At 48.5% G+C, this 17676-nt stretch overlaps 1 protein-coding gene across 1 annotated transcript in view; it reads left to right on the top strand.

Moving 5' to 3' along the window:
- GRIK4 (glutamate ionotropic receptor kainate type subunit 4) overlaps positions 1-17676 on the top strand; it is a gene marked incomplete at its 3' end in the record, with an annotated part of 112739 nt that overhangs the window by 40636 nt on the left and 54427 nt on the right. The window contains exons 2-5 of the mRNA XM_082070150.1: positions 4124-4288; positions 9405-9502; positions 12244-12409; positions 17214-17392. Coding sequence (XP_081926276.1) covers positions 4124-4288; positions 9405-9502; positions 12244-12409; positions 17214-17392 — 608 coding nt within the window. The remainder of the gene's footprint in view (positions 1-4123; positions 4289-9404; positions 9503-12243; positions 12410-17213; positions 17393-17676) is intronic.

The raw sequence follows: 17676 nt of genomic DNA, 5'->3' as shown, positions 1-17676 counted from the left end.
AAAATCAAAAAGGGTTATTACTATATAAAGGATATTTATCTATCAAGATTGGAATATCCCATAGGAAAAGATGTTTCCAGCCGGTCCTCGTTGGCTTCGCTCAAAGTTGTTTAACTCTTAGTCCATATGAAATCCTAAGCAGCACTGGGTGCCGCAAACCCAGGTGCTCCAGACTCCCTCTGGAATGTTTGCCTCACAATTCAGTCTAAATTGGAGACATTTATTATGATGGGGAAGACAGAAGTGATTTTTGAGACCAACAAAGTTCAAAGGCTTTGCTGTACGTTTTCAGGATTAACGATTTACTCGGTGCATCTTCTCATGTTTAATAGTCAGGAATAGATGAAAGGGAATTTCTATAAAGGTTTTTCATTCATACTTAATGATGCCACTATTAGATGAGCTTCGGCACTGTGTCCCAAGCCGTGAAGTTTTTAAACCAACCTTTTTTAAACATTAAACGACCTTTTTCATCCACTAGCTTTAATAAATAAAGATTAGTTCAGCCTCATTACCTTGGCTGTTCCGGGGGCTGGTTTAATATGTGGCAAAACTAACTACTCTCCCACCTTCTCTCCATGGGATTCAGGCTGTTTCTAAATCTTGTCCCGTGCTGTGAGCACTTTCCCCCTTATGTATTTGCTGCAAAGTTCGAATTCATCAGAGTAGTATGGAGAAGGGTTTGGTTTTGTTGTTGTGTGTCTGGGATATATATATATATATATATATATATATATATATATATATATATATATTTTTTTTTTTTCCACAGCTGTAGGAAAGTTTTCAAGAGTTCCAAAAAGAAAAATGGAAAATCCCATCCTGAACAGAGACAAACAAATCATTGTGCACCAATTCCTGCTTAGGTGTTCTGCTGAAATCAGCTGAAATGCTTCCATTTCAACGTTTTATTTTTAAAATGCATTGAACTGTGCATTAGTGGAAGTGGATTTTGTTTGAAAACAGACTATTGAAGATAATATGTAAAAATGTTGTCCAATGCAGTGATTTAAAAGCCTTAAATTAGAATATAATGAATCCAAGAATGCTGACATAGGCTTCCCCACCACTGATCTCTAATTTTGCTGTGTCAGCACCTGGAACGGCAGCAGCGTTTGGTGACGTTCATCACATTTAGTACGTTGCTTCACCGTTTCCTGGAAACGGGGCTGTCGTGCGAAGTTTACACCGTTTTGTATAATGAGGAACTGGAGCCTGTGCAGGACTTTATTCTCTGTCTGCTGCTGCTTTCGTAGGGAACCGGGAGCTGCACAAGCTGATGCTGGATGTCTCCAGCTTCTTTGTAATTAAGAGCAGTCACCAGCCATATCGATGTCTTAAAAAACCTGTGATCCGTAGTCCTGGCCTTAACGGAAAGCACAACCTTTCTCTTGCCTAATGAGATTAAGATTAACTACCCTAGCTTTGCAGATAATGATGGTGCTTGCGGGTTAGAGGAGATGGTGTCGCCTGAAGGGCCGGGAATGTTCGCCGAGACATCTGTGCATATCGTGCAAGTGTTGCTGCGTGTAGTTCAGTTTAGCTCCCGTAAAAGTGGGAAAAGTAGGAAGAGAAGGAGTTCCTAAGCTGGTACCGTCAGGATAGAGAATAAATCAGGTCAGTGTGGACTGCCTGTGCTTCCCCAGTGGATTTGGTATCAAGTTCCCTTCCACAGCGGGGTTAGGGCAGGATGGGGAGGCAGAGATGCTCTGCGATTTTGTCGTGGGAGAAGAGATCCCACCGGGATGAGCTGAGAAAAGAGCCCTGAAATGGGATGCAAGTTGGTTGTTGAAACTGTGCTTTGGGATTCGGGTTGGTTCAAAGCAAGCCCCGGGGACAGGAAAGCCGAAGTAAGAGGAGGCTGAACCCAAGGCAGATTTCCGCATGAGGCTGGGCTGTGTTGGAGGCTCCGTGTGCTGGTGGCCGTGAAGCAGTGGGGGAGCAGTGAGATCTTTCAAGGCACAAACCAGCCCTCTGAGGAACATGTTCTCGGTCCCACCTACAGCACAACATCACCATGCGTCTTTAGCAGTGGACCCAGCCTTGCAAATGTGTGTATCCTTGGACTCTGCCCTGACGAGCCCTTGCCCTTAGAATCCCAGAACATCAGGGGTTGAAGGGCCCTGGAAAGCTTATCCAGGTCAGTCCCCCCATGGAGCAGGAACACCCAGATGAGGTTACACAGGAAGGTGTCCAGGCGGGTTGGAATGTCTGCACAGAAGGAGACTCCACAACCCCCTGGGCAGCCTGGGCCAGGCTCTGCCACCCTCACCCCAACAAGTTTCTTCTCCTCTTTCCGTGGAACCTCCTGTGTTCCAGTTTGCACCCATTGCCCCTTGTCCTGTCCCTGGTTGTCACCAGAAGAGCCTGGCTCCATCCTCCTGACACTCACCGTGTTCACAGCTGTGTTTGGTTCAGCTGCCGGCTGATTTACGTTTTTCACTCTAGTTTTCTCTATCCCCAAACCCCCCAAATGCCAAATCCAAACCTGCCGCAGCACAATTACGTTTCAAAGTTTCAACAAGGCATCCAGCTTTCTTCCTCTTCTGTGCCTTTCTCATATCCACAGTGAAAACCAGTGCCGCTCTTCCCCAGGTACAACTGAATAGCTGCATTCTGGGATTAGACGTCCTAGTAGCAAGGATAAGCCCAGCAGGGTGCAGGAGTTGTGCCAGCTCATAGCTGTGATTAGTGCTCAACTCCAATTTATTTTTGCGTTCCGTCGAAGAAAATAAAAATAATACCCCACACTATCTCGCTTTGCCTAACAGATTTGAGTGGGCAGGCCCAGGAGCTAAGTTCAAGAGTCAAGTGCTTTCTGTTTGAAAAATATTTGTCCCTTCCCACCCACGGCTGCCCACACGCTTCCTGAAATATTCCAGCTATCAGCACCGTTCCGACGCTTTCTAAACGAGCGAACCGGGGCTATCTGGGGACGTTCTTCATCCATTGGTGTGTGAGGCAGTGCCCGGACAAAGGGTGGCTTGGGGTGCACGGCTGGATGTCCCAATATAGGGACACCGGGGCTGAGCAGGGGGTGCTGGGCCCCGGCAGCGTGGGCGGCCCTGTCGTGCTGTTACCGGCAGGTAACGCAGCCGCTGCCGCAGAGAATTCACCACCCACGCGTCTGGCGAGACCTGGGAGGTGGGCGAAGCGGCGGGAAAGGCCGCGTGTGGGAGGGAGGACGCGCTGATGATAACGGCAGCGGGAGGAGACACGTCAACGTGGCAGCGGAGATTTGGCTGGATCGCCATCCAGTGAGACATGGACAGGCTGGAGGGCTGGGCGAGGAAAAAGTTAATGAAATATAACAAGGGCAAGTCTTGCATCTGGGCAGGAACAACCCCAGTATAAGGTGGGGAATGAGCTGTTGGAGAGCGGTGTAGGAAAAGGGAGCTGGGGGTCCTGGGGACAGCAGGGTGACCATGAGCCAGCACTGGGCCCTTGTGGCCAGGAAGCCAATGGGACCTGGGGTGGGTTAGAAGGGGGTGGTCAGTAGGTCAGAGAGGTTCTCCTGCCCCTCTGCTCTGCCCTGGGGAGACCACACCTGGAATCTTGTGTCCAGCTGTGGCCCCTCAGTTCCAGCAGGACAGGGAACTGCTGCAGAGAGTCCAGCGCAGCCACCAAGATGCTGCAGGGAGTGGAGCATCTCCCGTGTGAGGAAAGGCTGAGGGAGCTGGGGCTCTGGAGCTGGACAAGAGGAGACTGAGGGGGGACTCATTCCTGGGGATCAAGATGGAAAGGGGGAGTGTCAGGAGGATGGAGCCAGGCTCTTCTGGTGACAACCAGTGACAGGACAAGGGGCAATGGGTGCAAACTGGAACACAGGAGGTTCCACTGAAAGAGGAGAAGAAACTTGTTGGGGGTGAGGGTGGCAGAGCCTGGCCCAGGCTGCCCAGGGGGGTTGTGGAGTCTCCTTCTGTGCAGACATTCCAACCCGCCTGGACACCTTCCTGTGTAACCTCATCTGGGTGTTCCTGCTCCATGGGGGGATTGCACTGGATGAGCTTCCGAGGTCCCTTCCAACCCCCGACACTCTGGGATTCTGAAGAGGTGCTGGGTTGGGGGCGCACAGAGCTGAGCGGGGTCTCACTCAGTCTAACTGCTGCCTTTGTCCCCGCAGCCGCCATCCTGGATGACCCCATGGAGTGCAGCAGAGGGGAGAGACTCTCCATCACCCTGGCCAAGAACCGCATCAACCGTGCGCCCGAGCGGGCGGGCAAAGCCAAAGTGGAGGTGGACATCTTCGAGCTGCTGCGGGACAGCGAGTATGAGACGGCAGAAACCAGTAAGGACCTCTCCATGTAGCTGATCCTTCCCCAGTTCTCCCCTCTGCTGGCTCGCAGGTGTCAGTGGCTTGCGACAAATTATTTTCTTTCATGTGTGTGTCAATAAACAGAGGTAATGATACAGGAGGTGACGCTCCTTGGTAAAGTACGTACTGATGTGCAAATAACAGACTCTGGGCAAGTTCAGTGCAATAAGTTATTTTTAAAACCCCGCGGAATGTCATGTGTCAACAAACATGATGGCTCTGCTGCTGCTTTAGGTTGGTGGCGAATTTGTTGAAACAAAGTGAAGTTTTCAAGTGATGTTTAGAATAATGTGGATTAAAAAAAGCTGATTTTGAATGAGTAGTTTACTTCCCTTAATGCAAACAGGTCTCTCATATTGTTGTTACTCTAGATGCTCCAACGTGTCAGCCCCATGCTGATGATGTCGTCAGTGTCCCACAGACCTCGCAGGTGCCCAAGGGAAAGAAACCAGAAAGATCTAAAAAAGCTTCTTTCTGTGAGAGGGAAAATCCTTTGGAATGGAATAGCTTCCCTTTAGAATAATTTTTAAGGCAGCTCTTAGAGTTCAGTGGAGGACTATCATTTTTTATTACTTGAAAAAGCTGGAGAAATCCTTTTAAATAATAGGGATTTTAGACTCGTTTCCCAACAGCTCTTTGTTCCAAGCCTGGGTAATCTGCAGGGTGTCCCCAGAAGCTGTGACAGTGCGTTGTGGTCTAGAATAGACCGTTTTTTCCCGTAGCTTTGTTCTTTGTTCTGCGCAGCATTGAGCATCCCCACGGAGCCGCACATCCCGTGCAGGGCTCTGGGTACCTGGCGGAAGGGGCTCGATAGCCCGGTGAGATCAGCAGATTGCTCCTTCATTTCCTGAGTTAGGGTTTGCATTATTTATAGAAGCGTTCAGTTAATAAAGTGTATTTCAGCAAGGTCCTGGCTGTCTATTTATAGAGCCCGTCATTCACGAGGCAGTCTAGATTAAGATCATCACATGCGGCATCGCAGGGAGTGTTTAAAACAGCAGTTCTCCACCTTTTTAGATCCCTTTTAACTGTTTTCTTGGTCTTTGCCACCTGCTTAAGATTGGGCACATCCCGCGTTCACAGCAACAGGGCAAATCCAGTCTCACTGGATGGGACTTTCCGAGTCCATTCCCAGTTTCCACAGATCTCCCAGCGATCCTCCTGGGAAACGAGAACATTGGTCTTTGAAAGAACCGGTAGCATTTTTAGTTCCATTCTTTTTCCCTTTTCATAAATCTGCCTGTAGCGGTGTTTGTGTTCTTTAGAAACAGGCTTGAACGCCAAGTGACCCCAGAGCGGAGGTGAAGATGGTGAGCGGGGCTTCTTGTAACACTGCTCAGAAATGCTTCTGTTGGAACGTTTTTCAAGCAGAAGAATTCTAATTTGCTGAGATTGAAACATTATGCAAGGAACTGTTGATTTCGGCAAACGTGGTGTTTGGGGAACACACGGGAATGGGATAAGTGAGAAAGGGGTGATCTTCCATTTGAATTTTCACCTCGGGGTGGTTTTCTTTGTTTTCTTGACTTTGACTTACAGAATGTAACAAGTAGAAACTGGAGCAAACTAATTTGATTTTGGTGAATTGAGTAGTGGCATAATTTTGCAATATGTTATTTGCCTTCTCTTCAGAGGGAAAAATGTCTGGAAGCATTCCTTACAAAAGGACAAATCTGCATTCTGCATGGCTGTGCTATTAATGTCACTGAAGTTCTTCTTGATTTATACCAGTAGCAGAGGAGAATCAGATACTTTAACTCAAATTTAAAGGCTTTCAGGGCTTTCAAACGTCTGACTTCTCAGCTTTAATACTCACTGATATTTGTTATCACACGTAATATTAATAAAAGCAGTTTAGATGTTTTAACCTATGACTGCAAAGCTGTTATACATCTGTTTAATACCGTTCTAAAATTTCACGCCCTTTGAATCACCCTTAAATATCACAGCTTAGCCGGCTGATCTAGGAGTGCTGTGATTACACCCCATCAGCGATATTCCGTGTACAATTAGTGCTTCGAGAGAATAAAGACATTTGGCGAGTTAGTTTTTATTTGAGTGTTGTGCTGTTGTTCTGCTTTTCCTGCTGACTGACTCAGGCGTGTTGCTGTTAGCGAGCCACAAAATCACAATTGCTATAGCAGGTAAAATGTGAGTCAGTCTTAATCACATTCATGCATGATTTGCTATTTCAGCTTTCTATATGAATGAAGACAAACACTGCCTGTTCCTGTATGCAACAGCTGTGGCGTCCTGTGTTTTGAAATGAGTTTGCAGCGAAAGGTTATGGATAAAGGGTTTTTTTGTCATTATAAGTACAGCCTGTTTTGTCTTTGTGTTTGATGTTTCAGCTCCTTTTATGGAGATCCAAAGTGACTTGTTTAATCATGTCTTCATCTAAAACACCTTATTCTTTTTGATATTCGGGGAGGGACAGATTTCCTACTTGTCATCCCGTCCCCTATTGTCTCATCAGTCTTTTAAGCGTCTTTGTGTTGTTAATCCCAACATCTCAGGGCAGGTCAGTGGTCAATGTGAGCCAGCAACTGGAGGATTTAAAACGTTTGTTTATTCACAAGTCCCTGCTACGTCCATTTAGTGACATTGTCTCAAATGTGCTGTTCACTGTCCCACCATTTTTAGTGGATTTCACGCTTAAACCTGCTCTGGTTGTGGGTTCCTAATAGGAAGGATAAAGGATGCTGCGGTTTTGCTACCACGGTGCAGGATGTAACTCCATCCGTTTATACACTTAGTGTTTTCTGTATGATAATCCCATCCTGACCAGCCCATGCCATCCATGATCCTCTGGTACATTTTGCCATCCTGAAGAAGTTGGGAAGCTCATTTATTTTCCCTTAGAGGTAGGAATCTCCTTTGCATGCAGTTTGAAACCCTCGTATCGGGTATCTATGCAGCGCAAGCTGTGTTCTGCTCCGTGGGCGCGTGCTCTCGGCCCTGCTTTGAACAGGGAGAGCTCGTGGAAGTGATTGCCCAGCGCCCCGAGACACTCAGGATCAAGAGGTTTTGAACCTCCACACGCACGTGACATCAATGTCCAGCATTTCTTGAGGTGCTGAATCCTGAAAAGCATAAAAATTGGACACGATCTTGAGCAGAGGTACGTCTGCAGGAATTAAAAATGTGTCGTGCACGTAGCTTACGTGGCACCTGCGTGGTGAAGTGTCAAGAGGCGTGAGTGGCAGGTGTCTGTGGGTATAGTCCCTGCGGTTATTTGGGATTCATTTTTGGTAGAGGGCCAACATTTCTACATCCCCACAAGCGCTCGTCTGAATCCGCAGGGCCCACAACCATAGCGGGTTGAGCCTTTTCTCCCTGTGGCAACTAACAGCATCAGGTAATGTTCTGCAATGGGAAATGTGTTTGGATTACAAGAGGAGCAGCTTTCTAAATGTGGTCAAAACCTTTGCCTCGGGCACTTCCACTTTGTTTCCATTCATTTTCCTTAATTTTACTGGATGTTTTGCCCTTGGAGTGATAAGCCCCGTCTTTTTCTTCTGACAGTTGTTGCAATGCTGTTGCTATGACTACTTAACCCACTTTTTGTTCTCGGTGCCAGAGATGAGAAGAGAAATGCTCACCAAAGTTTCCCCTGCACGCACAACAAAATTCCCCCCCAGGACTTTTGCCCTAATGACTTTATCCACAATAAAGAGGACTCGGAGCAGCTCTTTGCTCCTAGATGCTGAATTTCAGAGCACCCAAGCGTCTGGTGCAGCTGAGATAGCATGTGGGCCTTTCCAATTGCTGCTGCTCTTATTTAAAAGGATCTTCTGAAGAGGTGTAAGTGCCTGTAAATTTTTAAGCACAGAGAAAAAGCAAAGTACTGGATTCCTTTGAAGATGCCGCAGAAAAATATCACTCGTTGTGTAGCAGATTGAGATGGTTGGAGGGTGAGAGAGTTTGGAAGGGAGGAAGCTCAGGAGAAGAGGTTTTCATATCATTGGCACTTTCTGTAAGAAGTCAGAGCAATCAGTGTGCAAAGGGACCTACTAATATATGAAGTTCTACTAATATATGAAGTTCTACTAATATATGAAGTTTTCCCTACAAGTAGCGCTTGGAGAGAAGTAAAACCAAGTGACAAACTGATTCCTCAGCTTTTGGTGTCATATTTCCGTCACAAGGCCATGGGGACTTAAAGTCCAAGGCCAGAGGTGACCACCTTGACTAGCTGGTCTTATATTTTGCAGAGAATGGACTTTAGACATTGCCATGCTGAATGCTACACTCAGCCCCATGCCTTGCTGGTTCAAGCACATTATGGGCTCTTGTTTCACGTCCAGTCTTGATTTAAAGACTTGAAGTTGATAGAAAACTTGGTCTGATCTGTAGCATGAGTGTTTTCATTATGAAGCCCCTTCACCACAAAAAAATACGTTCTGGTTTGAATTTTTCTAGCTGCTGAATTTGGTTGACTTCTTACAACCCTCGCACAAGCTTCTCTGACACGTAGACCTGCAGGGAGGATGATGCTCTGGAACAGAGTGAAGAGAGACTATCTTTAAAACCTCAGCTTTGTGATGCAGTGGTTTAGTTTTTACATCTGAAAACGCTGCCAGAACTGATAAGTAGTTTTGGTACCTCCTTTCTCCTCGGGGATCATCTTTCTTCAGACAGCAGTCGCTTGATGCCAGTTGAGCAAATGAATCTTTGTTGAGCAAATGAATCTTGGTCTGTTGGGGGAGAAAGGAGTGTGAGGCTGGTCTGGTATTTTGGAACAAGCACAAGTTCAGATGAGCCTTTGGGAGCCCAGGGATTCAGGCCATTTGGCTAAATTTGTGCTGTGAATTAAAAGGACAAAAGGTTGCAGTTTAACCTGGGTAGCTTGAGGGAAGAGATTTAACTTCTTCATTATGGCAAGGTCTTTTTATTGTCCTGCTCACCTCGGTGGCGTGGAGCCAGAGGATCAACTACTGCCAGAAAAAATATATACCAAAAACAGTAGTGCAGTTCTTATTATTACCACTCAGCTCTACAGCAGATGAGGAAGAAATTCATACAAGCTTGTTTGCTGCTAGGTTGAGGGTGAAGTTTAACGCATGTTTGCTCTCCCTGGTTCCTGCAGTGTGCCAGATTCTCCCCAAAGGAGTGGTGGGTGTCCTGGGACCTTCCTCAAGCCCAGCCTCCAGCTCCATTATCAGCAATATCTGCGGGGAGAAAGAGGTAAGTGGGAATGTTCTGTCTTGGAGCTGCTCTGTGCCCTTGTGCCGACTTGTCCCCAGCGGCTGCCCAGGGCTGGGAGGGTTTAGTAGGACCCCCAGCTCTTTCAGCCCTGGGGTGAGAGCGGAGGCGTGTAGGAAACAATTACCTTGCCAATAGAATAGGCCCAGGCGGGATCTCTCAGCAAAGCAGATTTTAATAACCATTTTGCAAGAGCGGGTGTTCTACCTAAAGGTCAGCACACAGAATAGGGCAAAAAGCCCCTGTTTATATCCCCCCACAATTTCCCTCCCCTGTTCCCCAGGGGTTGGTTCTTCAGGGTTTACAGACCACCCAACCCTGCCTCAGTTTACATATTTTTTTCTTTTAACTTTAACAATACCCTTCCCCTTATCAATCTATTTGAAATATGGGATCCTGGCTCTTTGGCAACCCTTCCCCCTAGATTAACTTGTAAATACAGGTATCAGTTTGCATTCTGGGAGTTCAAAGACACTTTGTTTTACGTTAAGGATTCGTAGTCTGATGTATCTCGGTCCTTCTCCCCCGCTGGGGTCAGGCACCAGCTCCTTAGTTTTGTAAAACAACATTCTTTCCTTAAATGTTCCTTACAGCTTCTAATGATCAGAGTTAACAGCTTCTAATGCACATATTCTTGCAGCTTCTTCCTTTGCCATTTTCTCTTTCTTTTCCACCTCCCTTGTCCATGTTTTCATCTGTATCACCTCTTACTTCAGCTTCCCTCGCATGCGACGCTGGTGTGAAACGTGTCCCCTCTCACTGAGGGCTGCAAAACCCAGAGGTTGCCCTGGCAGATGCAAACCCTGCCCAAAACTCCTGAGTGTGACGGCACTTTGTGCACATACTTGGAAAGCTGCACCTATTTCTGTTTGCTGCTGTTCCGTCAGCACAAGCCCCTTTTTATCTGTGTCCAGCCTATGTGACTGATTTAATATTTTATAAGCCTTGAACCATCTTACACTGATCTGGCCCTGCTCACGGGAAAAGAAATTGAGTTCTCTTCTCATAGTTCATCCCTTTAAAGCCAGATAACATTTCCCAGCCATTTAGTGGTCTCTCTCTGGGGGAGGAGAGTGCCTGGAACTGAGCAGTGTAAATAACTTGCATTCACAGATCTGTTCTTTGTTCCCTGAGATCAGAATTGTTGGGGAGATGGAAGAGATGTTTTAGACCTAGTGCTCTGGGCTACAGCAGGATGGGTCTCTTGAGAACATTTTGTGGTGCTTTCTCCAGTTCAATGCCGCAGACATGCACTCCGTCCCAGGCAAAGGGGAGCAACAGTATCAGAACCTCTGTCTCCTGCGTTACCCCTCCAGTGTCTTCAGCCCAAAGATTTCCTTGCAGAGCTCTTGCCAAGGAGAGGAGGGTTCTGGAACCAAATGTGAGTCCGAACCAGGGCTGTGATCAGCTCTGGCTGCTCGCAGGAGCTGCCTTCACCTCGCTCCCCATCTCTCCTCTGGTAGCGGTTACTGCTGCAAGTCTCAGACTCCATCTGGCTCCCAAAATGATCAGCACACTTGTAGCAGAGCTGCCCTGTCTGCTCTGCTTAAAGGAATTTGCCTTTCGCTTACAGTCTGCTGCTCTCCCTGTTACAGAGCCCAGGGTGAGGGCTGCAGAGTGAAATCAAGGCAGATAGCAGCTTATTACTGTTTAACTTTCCTATGGCTAACCAAACAGCTTATGCTGTCAATAAAGCAGCCATCCCAAGCTACTAATAGCTTTTCCCAAGAGGACAGAGGTGGGAGGCAGAGGACGGTAGCTTCCAGAAGGACTAATAATGGAGGAAAAGAGGACTTGACACTCCTCTAATGAAGCAGCAGCAGTTGTTTCCCTTTCTCTGTCTTCTGTTTCTTCCAAATAATTCACTCAGCAAAAGGAAAACAATATCCTTCTCCTGATTTGGCTGAACCCCCAGTGTCTGAGCTTGGTATCTCTGCCCATCCATTCATTCACTGTCCACGGCACTGCCAGGTGTGCAGCTGAGCTGCCTCTTCTCCCCACTCCCTGGGAAACAGCGTCATCCGCTCCTTCTCTGCTCTATTAATGACAAGCACAGCATTATTAGGACTCGTGGTTATGGTCCCGTTGGAGTTTGCACGCCATACGGCCACCTGTTACTTCTCTGCTGATCAAAAAAAGCCCAAAGCTTCTGGCTGCCGCGTCTGTTCCTCTCTCTCCAGAGCCTTGCCAGAGCGGGGTCATCTTGTTCTTCCCTTAATCTCTCCTAATTACCTGCCGACGCATCGGTACTGCAGGCAGAGGTGGATTCGCAGCGCTTCATCCATGCAGCAACAGTCTGCGGGTCTCCAGCATGGGCTGTGGATGCCTGCAAAGCATCCCTCATATTTACCCAGGCAGCAAGCCCGAAATGAAATGTGGGCCTGGCTACAATTAGCACCCAAGCTAATTAGGTTGAACTCAATTGGAATGGTTTCCTGTGCTGTAATCACAACCCCCGTTGCCTTTCTCTGAGTGGCTCAGCAAGACTTCTCCTGATCCACTCCTTCCTGTGGCTTCTTGTTGCTGTGATAATTATTTTCCTCTGCTACTGCACAAATCCCACCCTCCTCTCTTCACTCCGGTGATGCTCCTTCAGTTTTATTGCGATATTTCACTTTCTGCCTGCTGCGCATTTCACACCAAAGGTCCTTTATGGTAGATTTACTTGTTTTTATTTCTCTTTCCTCTTTAATCATGTTTTCTTTCCCCTCCTTCCCACTTAGGTTCCTCACTTCAAAGTGGCACCAGAGGAGTTCCTGAAGCTGCAGCTCCAGCGATTCACCACCCTCAACCTCCACCCCAGCAACACCGATATCAGCGTGGCCGTGGCAGGAATCCTCAAGTTCTTTAACTGCACCACCGCCTGCCTCATCTGTGCCAAAGCTGAATGTGAGTCATTGCCCGGGGGGCTCCAGCCACCGCTCTGCTCCCAGTGCCCTCTCTCCATCTCCTCCTGCACGTTGGGTGCCTGTTGGAGAAGGTCCCATGGGCACCTCGGGGTGTTCACACAATCACAGAACCCCAGAGTGTCAGGGGCTGGAAGGGCCCTGGAAAGCTCATCCAGGTCAATCCCCCCATGGAGCAGGAACACCCAGATGAGGTTACACAGGAAGGTGTCCAGGCGGGTTGGAATGTCTGCACAGAAGGAGACTCCACAACCCCCCTGGGCAGCCTGGGCCAGGCTCTGCCACCCTCACCCCAACAAGTTGCTTCTCCTCTTTCAGTGGAACCTCCAGTGTTCCAGTTTGCACCCATCGCCCCTTGTCCTACCATTCGTTGTCACCTGGTGCACCCGTGGTACATCCCGAGGTGTTCTTCTCACTGGTACATCCCAGGATGTGTGTTCTCCTCACTGGTACGTCCCAGTGTGTTCTCCTTGCTGGTGCTGGTGGTGGCAGGGGCTCTGCAGACGGGCACTCGTTCAGAGCAGCCCCACACAGCGGGGACCCGCAGGGCAGGTTTTCCACCCTCTTGTTCCATGGAGGTGTTTGTGGTATTTGCGAGAGGAGGAAAGAGGACGTGGAGAGACTTGCCTGCCTTCTGTTTGACAGTCTGAAGAGTGTTTGGCTTGCACAGATGGGTTTTTTAAATGAAAAATAACCCACAAAAACAAAAACCAAAAACGCTTAGGCTTATTTCTGGAGGTTATTTTAGGCAAGTAGAGCTTTTTGAAATACACCTTTCCCAAACCCACGTGCAGTTTGTGGCCTAAAAGCAGGACTTGATTAATAGTCCAACACCGCACACCCTCTTGGGCTCTGCAGCCGTACATCTGTTGGTAATTGTGCATCTGGATGCTGGAGCGTTCACCTCAGCAAGACTGTATTCATCTCTGCGTAATTCTTCTACAGCAGGAGCAGGCTCTGCACTGTAAGGGTTAAAGTGTGTCCTGTGCTTTCTGAGGTCGGTGTGTATGTGGGTAGGTAGCCGGCGTGTTGTAGCCACATCCATTTTGCTTGTTTTATTCTGTATCTAGCTTCATTAGCACTAGAGTTATGGCACAAACAAGCCCAGGAGAGGGGCTTTGAAAAGGCAGGTGGATCCAGGGAGAGCTTTGGGGGTCCTGGCGAGCGCTCAGCAGCCTCTGAGCATGGGACCAGGTACAAAGGAAAGGAGCATCCTTTCCAGCTAACCCTGGGCAAAGCTCACACCATCAGCCGTGCTCGTAACGCAGTGCTGTGGCAGACGCCTGCACAGGGATGGAAGGAGTGAGAGTGTCTTTGCCTTTTCTTTTTGCTTTGTGTACCCTGAGGAGACCACATCCTCACGTCAGTAAATTGCCTTTGGTAAGCACGCTCACATTTACCCCAGCAGAGGACCAAAATTGTGCAATTAAAAGCATGCAAATGGTTTCCTACGTTACTTCTAGTGCTGGAATTTTTCATTGTCTAACCTTAAGCAAAAAGGAGAATAAAAGAAGAGAAGATAATGAGGTTTTCTTACCTGCCGTGCAGCTCGCTCACAGCTCTGTCGTCACGCTGCTGCCAGGCATGGCGCAGCCATCCACATCAGCACAGCCCTTGCACCCTGCCCCTCTGCCCAGGTGTGTGCCAAAACCCCACTGAAATAGAAATACCTCCCTGGTATTCATATGATTCTTCAATTAACTGGATCAAAACCTCAGGAGCCAAATCACTTGCATTAAAATAACACCCTTTTAATTGGATCAGTCTGGTTTATTTTACTCTGGTGCTCCTGGATAACTCAATATTTAGGATGCGTTGTGCAAGCCAAGTCTTTCTCAGACCCAGGGAAGCAGTGGGACAGGTGCCTTTCATGCATCCTGCTCTTTGTGTTCAGAAAGGACTTAATCTGAGCTGAACTTGAAGCACAACATGCTCTGACTATAACAGAGTGCAGAAAAGGCATAATCCAGCTTCACGTAGGAGCACAAGCCCTCGTTTTCCCTTAGGACAAGTAGGGCTCCTAAGCACAGTCTTTAAACAACTAACTCGAAGCACTTTGGGCTTTCAGAAGGTTCCCTGGAGGCAAATAAGGGGACTGAGCATACGTGCTGTCAGTGAGGAAAATGCTCATTTGAGGGATCTCGGGAGGGAAAGTCATAGCTGTTTTCGTTTAAGTGCGATGGGACTCCCGGGTCCTACCCTGTCGTGCTCTCACTATCACTGTAAGGAGTCACATCCTTCCTCTGGAGACTGGTTATAATTTCTTCTGGCAGAAGCAGGAAATGGCCTGCAAAACCAATGGACTTAAGCCAGCCTAAGTGTAATGCAGTGGTGAATAGAATAAGATTATGTGACTCAGTTTCTCTGTGGCGTGGAACAAGAAGCTAGTTTGAGAATTGAAGTCCTAACATGGAAGGCTTTGTGCGATTCCACAGAAACCTTTGCATGAAAAGACAACCACAGGCAAACACAGGGATGTGTAGACTTGACAGGAGCTGCTCTGTATGGTCTGGTTGTCAGAGGGGAGGAAATAACACCCAGTGCTTAGGAAGGGATCTTCGTGAGGATCAAATGAAGGGCTTAGTTAAAATGTACTGAGCTAGCACTGAAAAAAGCGTTCAGGTGAGGTCTCGTCCATGTGTCTTGTACACAGAGTGAACTCACGGGCTGGTGAGAAGGAAAGAGAAGCCTGTGCGATCCAGGGAAGCCCTGGCTGCTGCTGCTGTGATAGTTCTTGCTGAGTTGCTGCCTGTACTCAGAGAAAAGCTGAGAGGTGAATGCATTGTGAAGAGCTCAGTGCAAACTTGGCTTGCTGAAAAACTCTCCCTTGAGAGGCTCCTCATCCTGGGTGTATCCTTTTAAATGCACTGCTTTGTTACCTTTGTGAAGTGCTGGGAGTCCTTGAGAGCAGCGCTCTCTAACGCTAATCACATCCATTGTATCGCTTCCCCGGCCCCTGACCTCCTGGGGAACGAGCGGTTTGGTGCAGTCAAAAGTCTGGTCAGGTTAAGAGCAGAGCTCTGACTCGAGGAGGGGTTCTGCCCCTCTGCCAGCTGGGATGTGATTTTGCGGATAGTTCTGTTCTTTTCGGTTTCCTTCGGTTCAACTTTCCCCCTTCTTTTTGGATTCTCTTTCTGTGGGGACGGGATATGTGACCACGGTAGCTGTCTGTGTCTTGCTAATGATTATATCTGCTGGTCTCTCTGGTCAATCAAACTTGACAGGAGGTTATTTCCTGATGAAAATCAGCAGCTGGATAGAAGAGACAGGCTCTTTCAAATATGCTTTCTTGACTAAGAAAAGCTGCAGCAGGAGCTTTGACATCTTATTAGACACCAAGGAAGCTGTGTTGGAAGGAGCCCTTGCAGTGACCTAGCTGCAGGAAGAAACTTCAATCGGAAGCGCCGAAGGCAATAGTGCCCAAGTCCAGGGAAGTCGGGACTCATCTATGTGGGTTCTCACTAATTAATTATAACTTCTTTCCTTCGCCTCCCAGCTGAAGGGAGAGCCTGTTCCTGCAGACTGCATGGGCAGTGCTGGGGTCGCCAGGGTCCTGGCTCCTTCTCGTGGCTCATCCTGCCCAGACGCTGCCCGAGGAGCTGGAGGGATGTGCTGGGCACGGAGCTGGGGAACGAGCTGTTGGAGAGTGGTGTAGGGAAAGGGACTTGGGGGTCCTGGGGACAGCAGGGTGACCATGAGCCAGCACTGGGCCCTTGTGGCCAGGAAGCCAATGGGACCTGGGGTGGGTTAGAAGGGGGTGGTCAGTAGGTCAGAGAGGTTCTCCTGCCCCTCTGCTCTGCCCTGGGGAGACCACACCTGGAATCTTGTGTCCAGCTGTGGCCCCTCAGTTCCAGCAGGACAGGGAACTGCTGGAGAGAGTCCAGCGCAGCCACCAAGATGCTGCAGGGAGTGGAGCATCTCCCGTGTGAGGAAAGGCTGAGGGAGCTGGGGCTCTGGAGCTGGGGAAGAGGAGACTGAGGGGGGACTCATTCCTGGGGATCAAGATGGAAAGGGGGAGTGTCAGGAGGATGGAGCCAGGCTCTTCTGGTGACAACCAGTGACAGGACAAGGGGCAATGGGTGCAAACTGGAACACAGGAGGTTCCAGTGAAAGAGGAGAAGCAACTTGTTGGGGGTGAGGGTGGCAGAGCCTGGCCCAGGCTGCCCAGGGGGGTTGTGGAGTCTCCTTCTGTGCAGACATTCCAACCCGCCTGGACACCTTCCTGTGTAACCTCATCTGGGTGTTCCTGCTCCATGGGGGGATTGCACTGGATGAGCTTTCCAGGGCCCTTCAACCCCCGACACTCTGGGATTCTGTGACTCTGTGAGGGCTCGGTGGGGGCACAGGGGAGGCACAAATGCAGATGGCGAGGCAGAAAGGGAGGAGGGCTTTGAGGAGGAAGGTGGGTCTCCAGAGACCCTGCCCAGTGATGGAGCCACTAGACTGCAAACATTGTCCTACTTTCCTCTCTAGTTTCTCCGTAAAGCACCAAATATGCTGATTTGTTTGCTTGTTTTATTATTGACTCCCCATCAGAGTGCTCCAAGTTGTCCAAAGTGTATCAAGTTGTGCCTTGCATGGCTCTTAGTTTGGGAGCTCGTAATGCAAACACTTATGAGGAGGAATCATTCCCAGCAACCAGCGATAGCCAGAACAACCCCGTATGTATGGGGGTAATGGAGAAGTTGTCCTGATTCTGGGGTCCTGAGCGAATATGTATCAGCAATCTTACCTCTTCCCAAGCATAAAATTTAAAGGTGTCTTATTTTTTCCCCTTTTATTTGAAGGCCTTTTAAACCTAGAGAAGTTGCTTCGGCAGTTCCTCATCTCCAAGGACACGCTCTCGGTTCGGATGCTGGATGACAGCCGGGATCCCACCCCTCTCCTAAAAGAGATCCGAGACGACAAAACAGCCACCATCATTGTACATGCCAACGCCTCCATGTCCCACACCATTTTGCAGAAGGTAACGTCTAGAAAGTGTCACCAACGTACACGGGGCTGCTTCCACCGAACGAGGTGCTGTGTAGTACAAGAGCATGTGTGTCCAGGTGTTGTATGATAATGGATTGGAAAAATCCCTGCAGCAACACTGGAAGTGCTCTCTGCTGAGAGGGGAATTGCCACTGATGGAATTTCCGGGGAAAATAATGTGCTCTGTCTTTCCAGAACTGTATCTGTAGAAGCAAAGGTTTAATTGCTCTGAGCTGATGCGTTTGCTCTCTCGAAGTGGTACGTGCTTGCCATCAA

Source organism: Streptopelia decaocto, assembly GCF_964273445.1.
Source record: "Streptopelia decaocto genome assembly, chromosome: 21".
Lineage (NCBI taxonomy): Eukaryota > Metazoa > Chordata > Aves > Columbiformes > Columbidae > Streptopelia > Streptopelia decaocto.
Note: the sequence above shows the minus strand (reverse complement) of the source record. Positions and strands in the feature narration are given on the sequence as shown.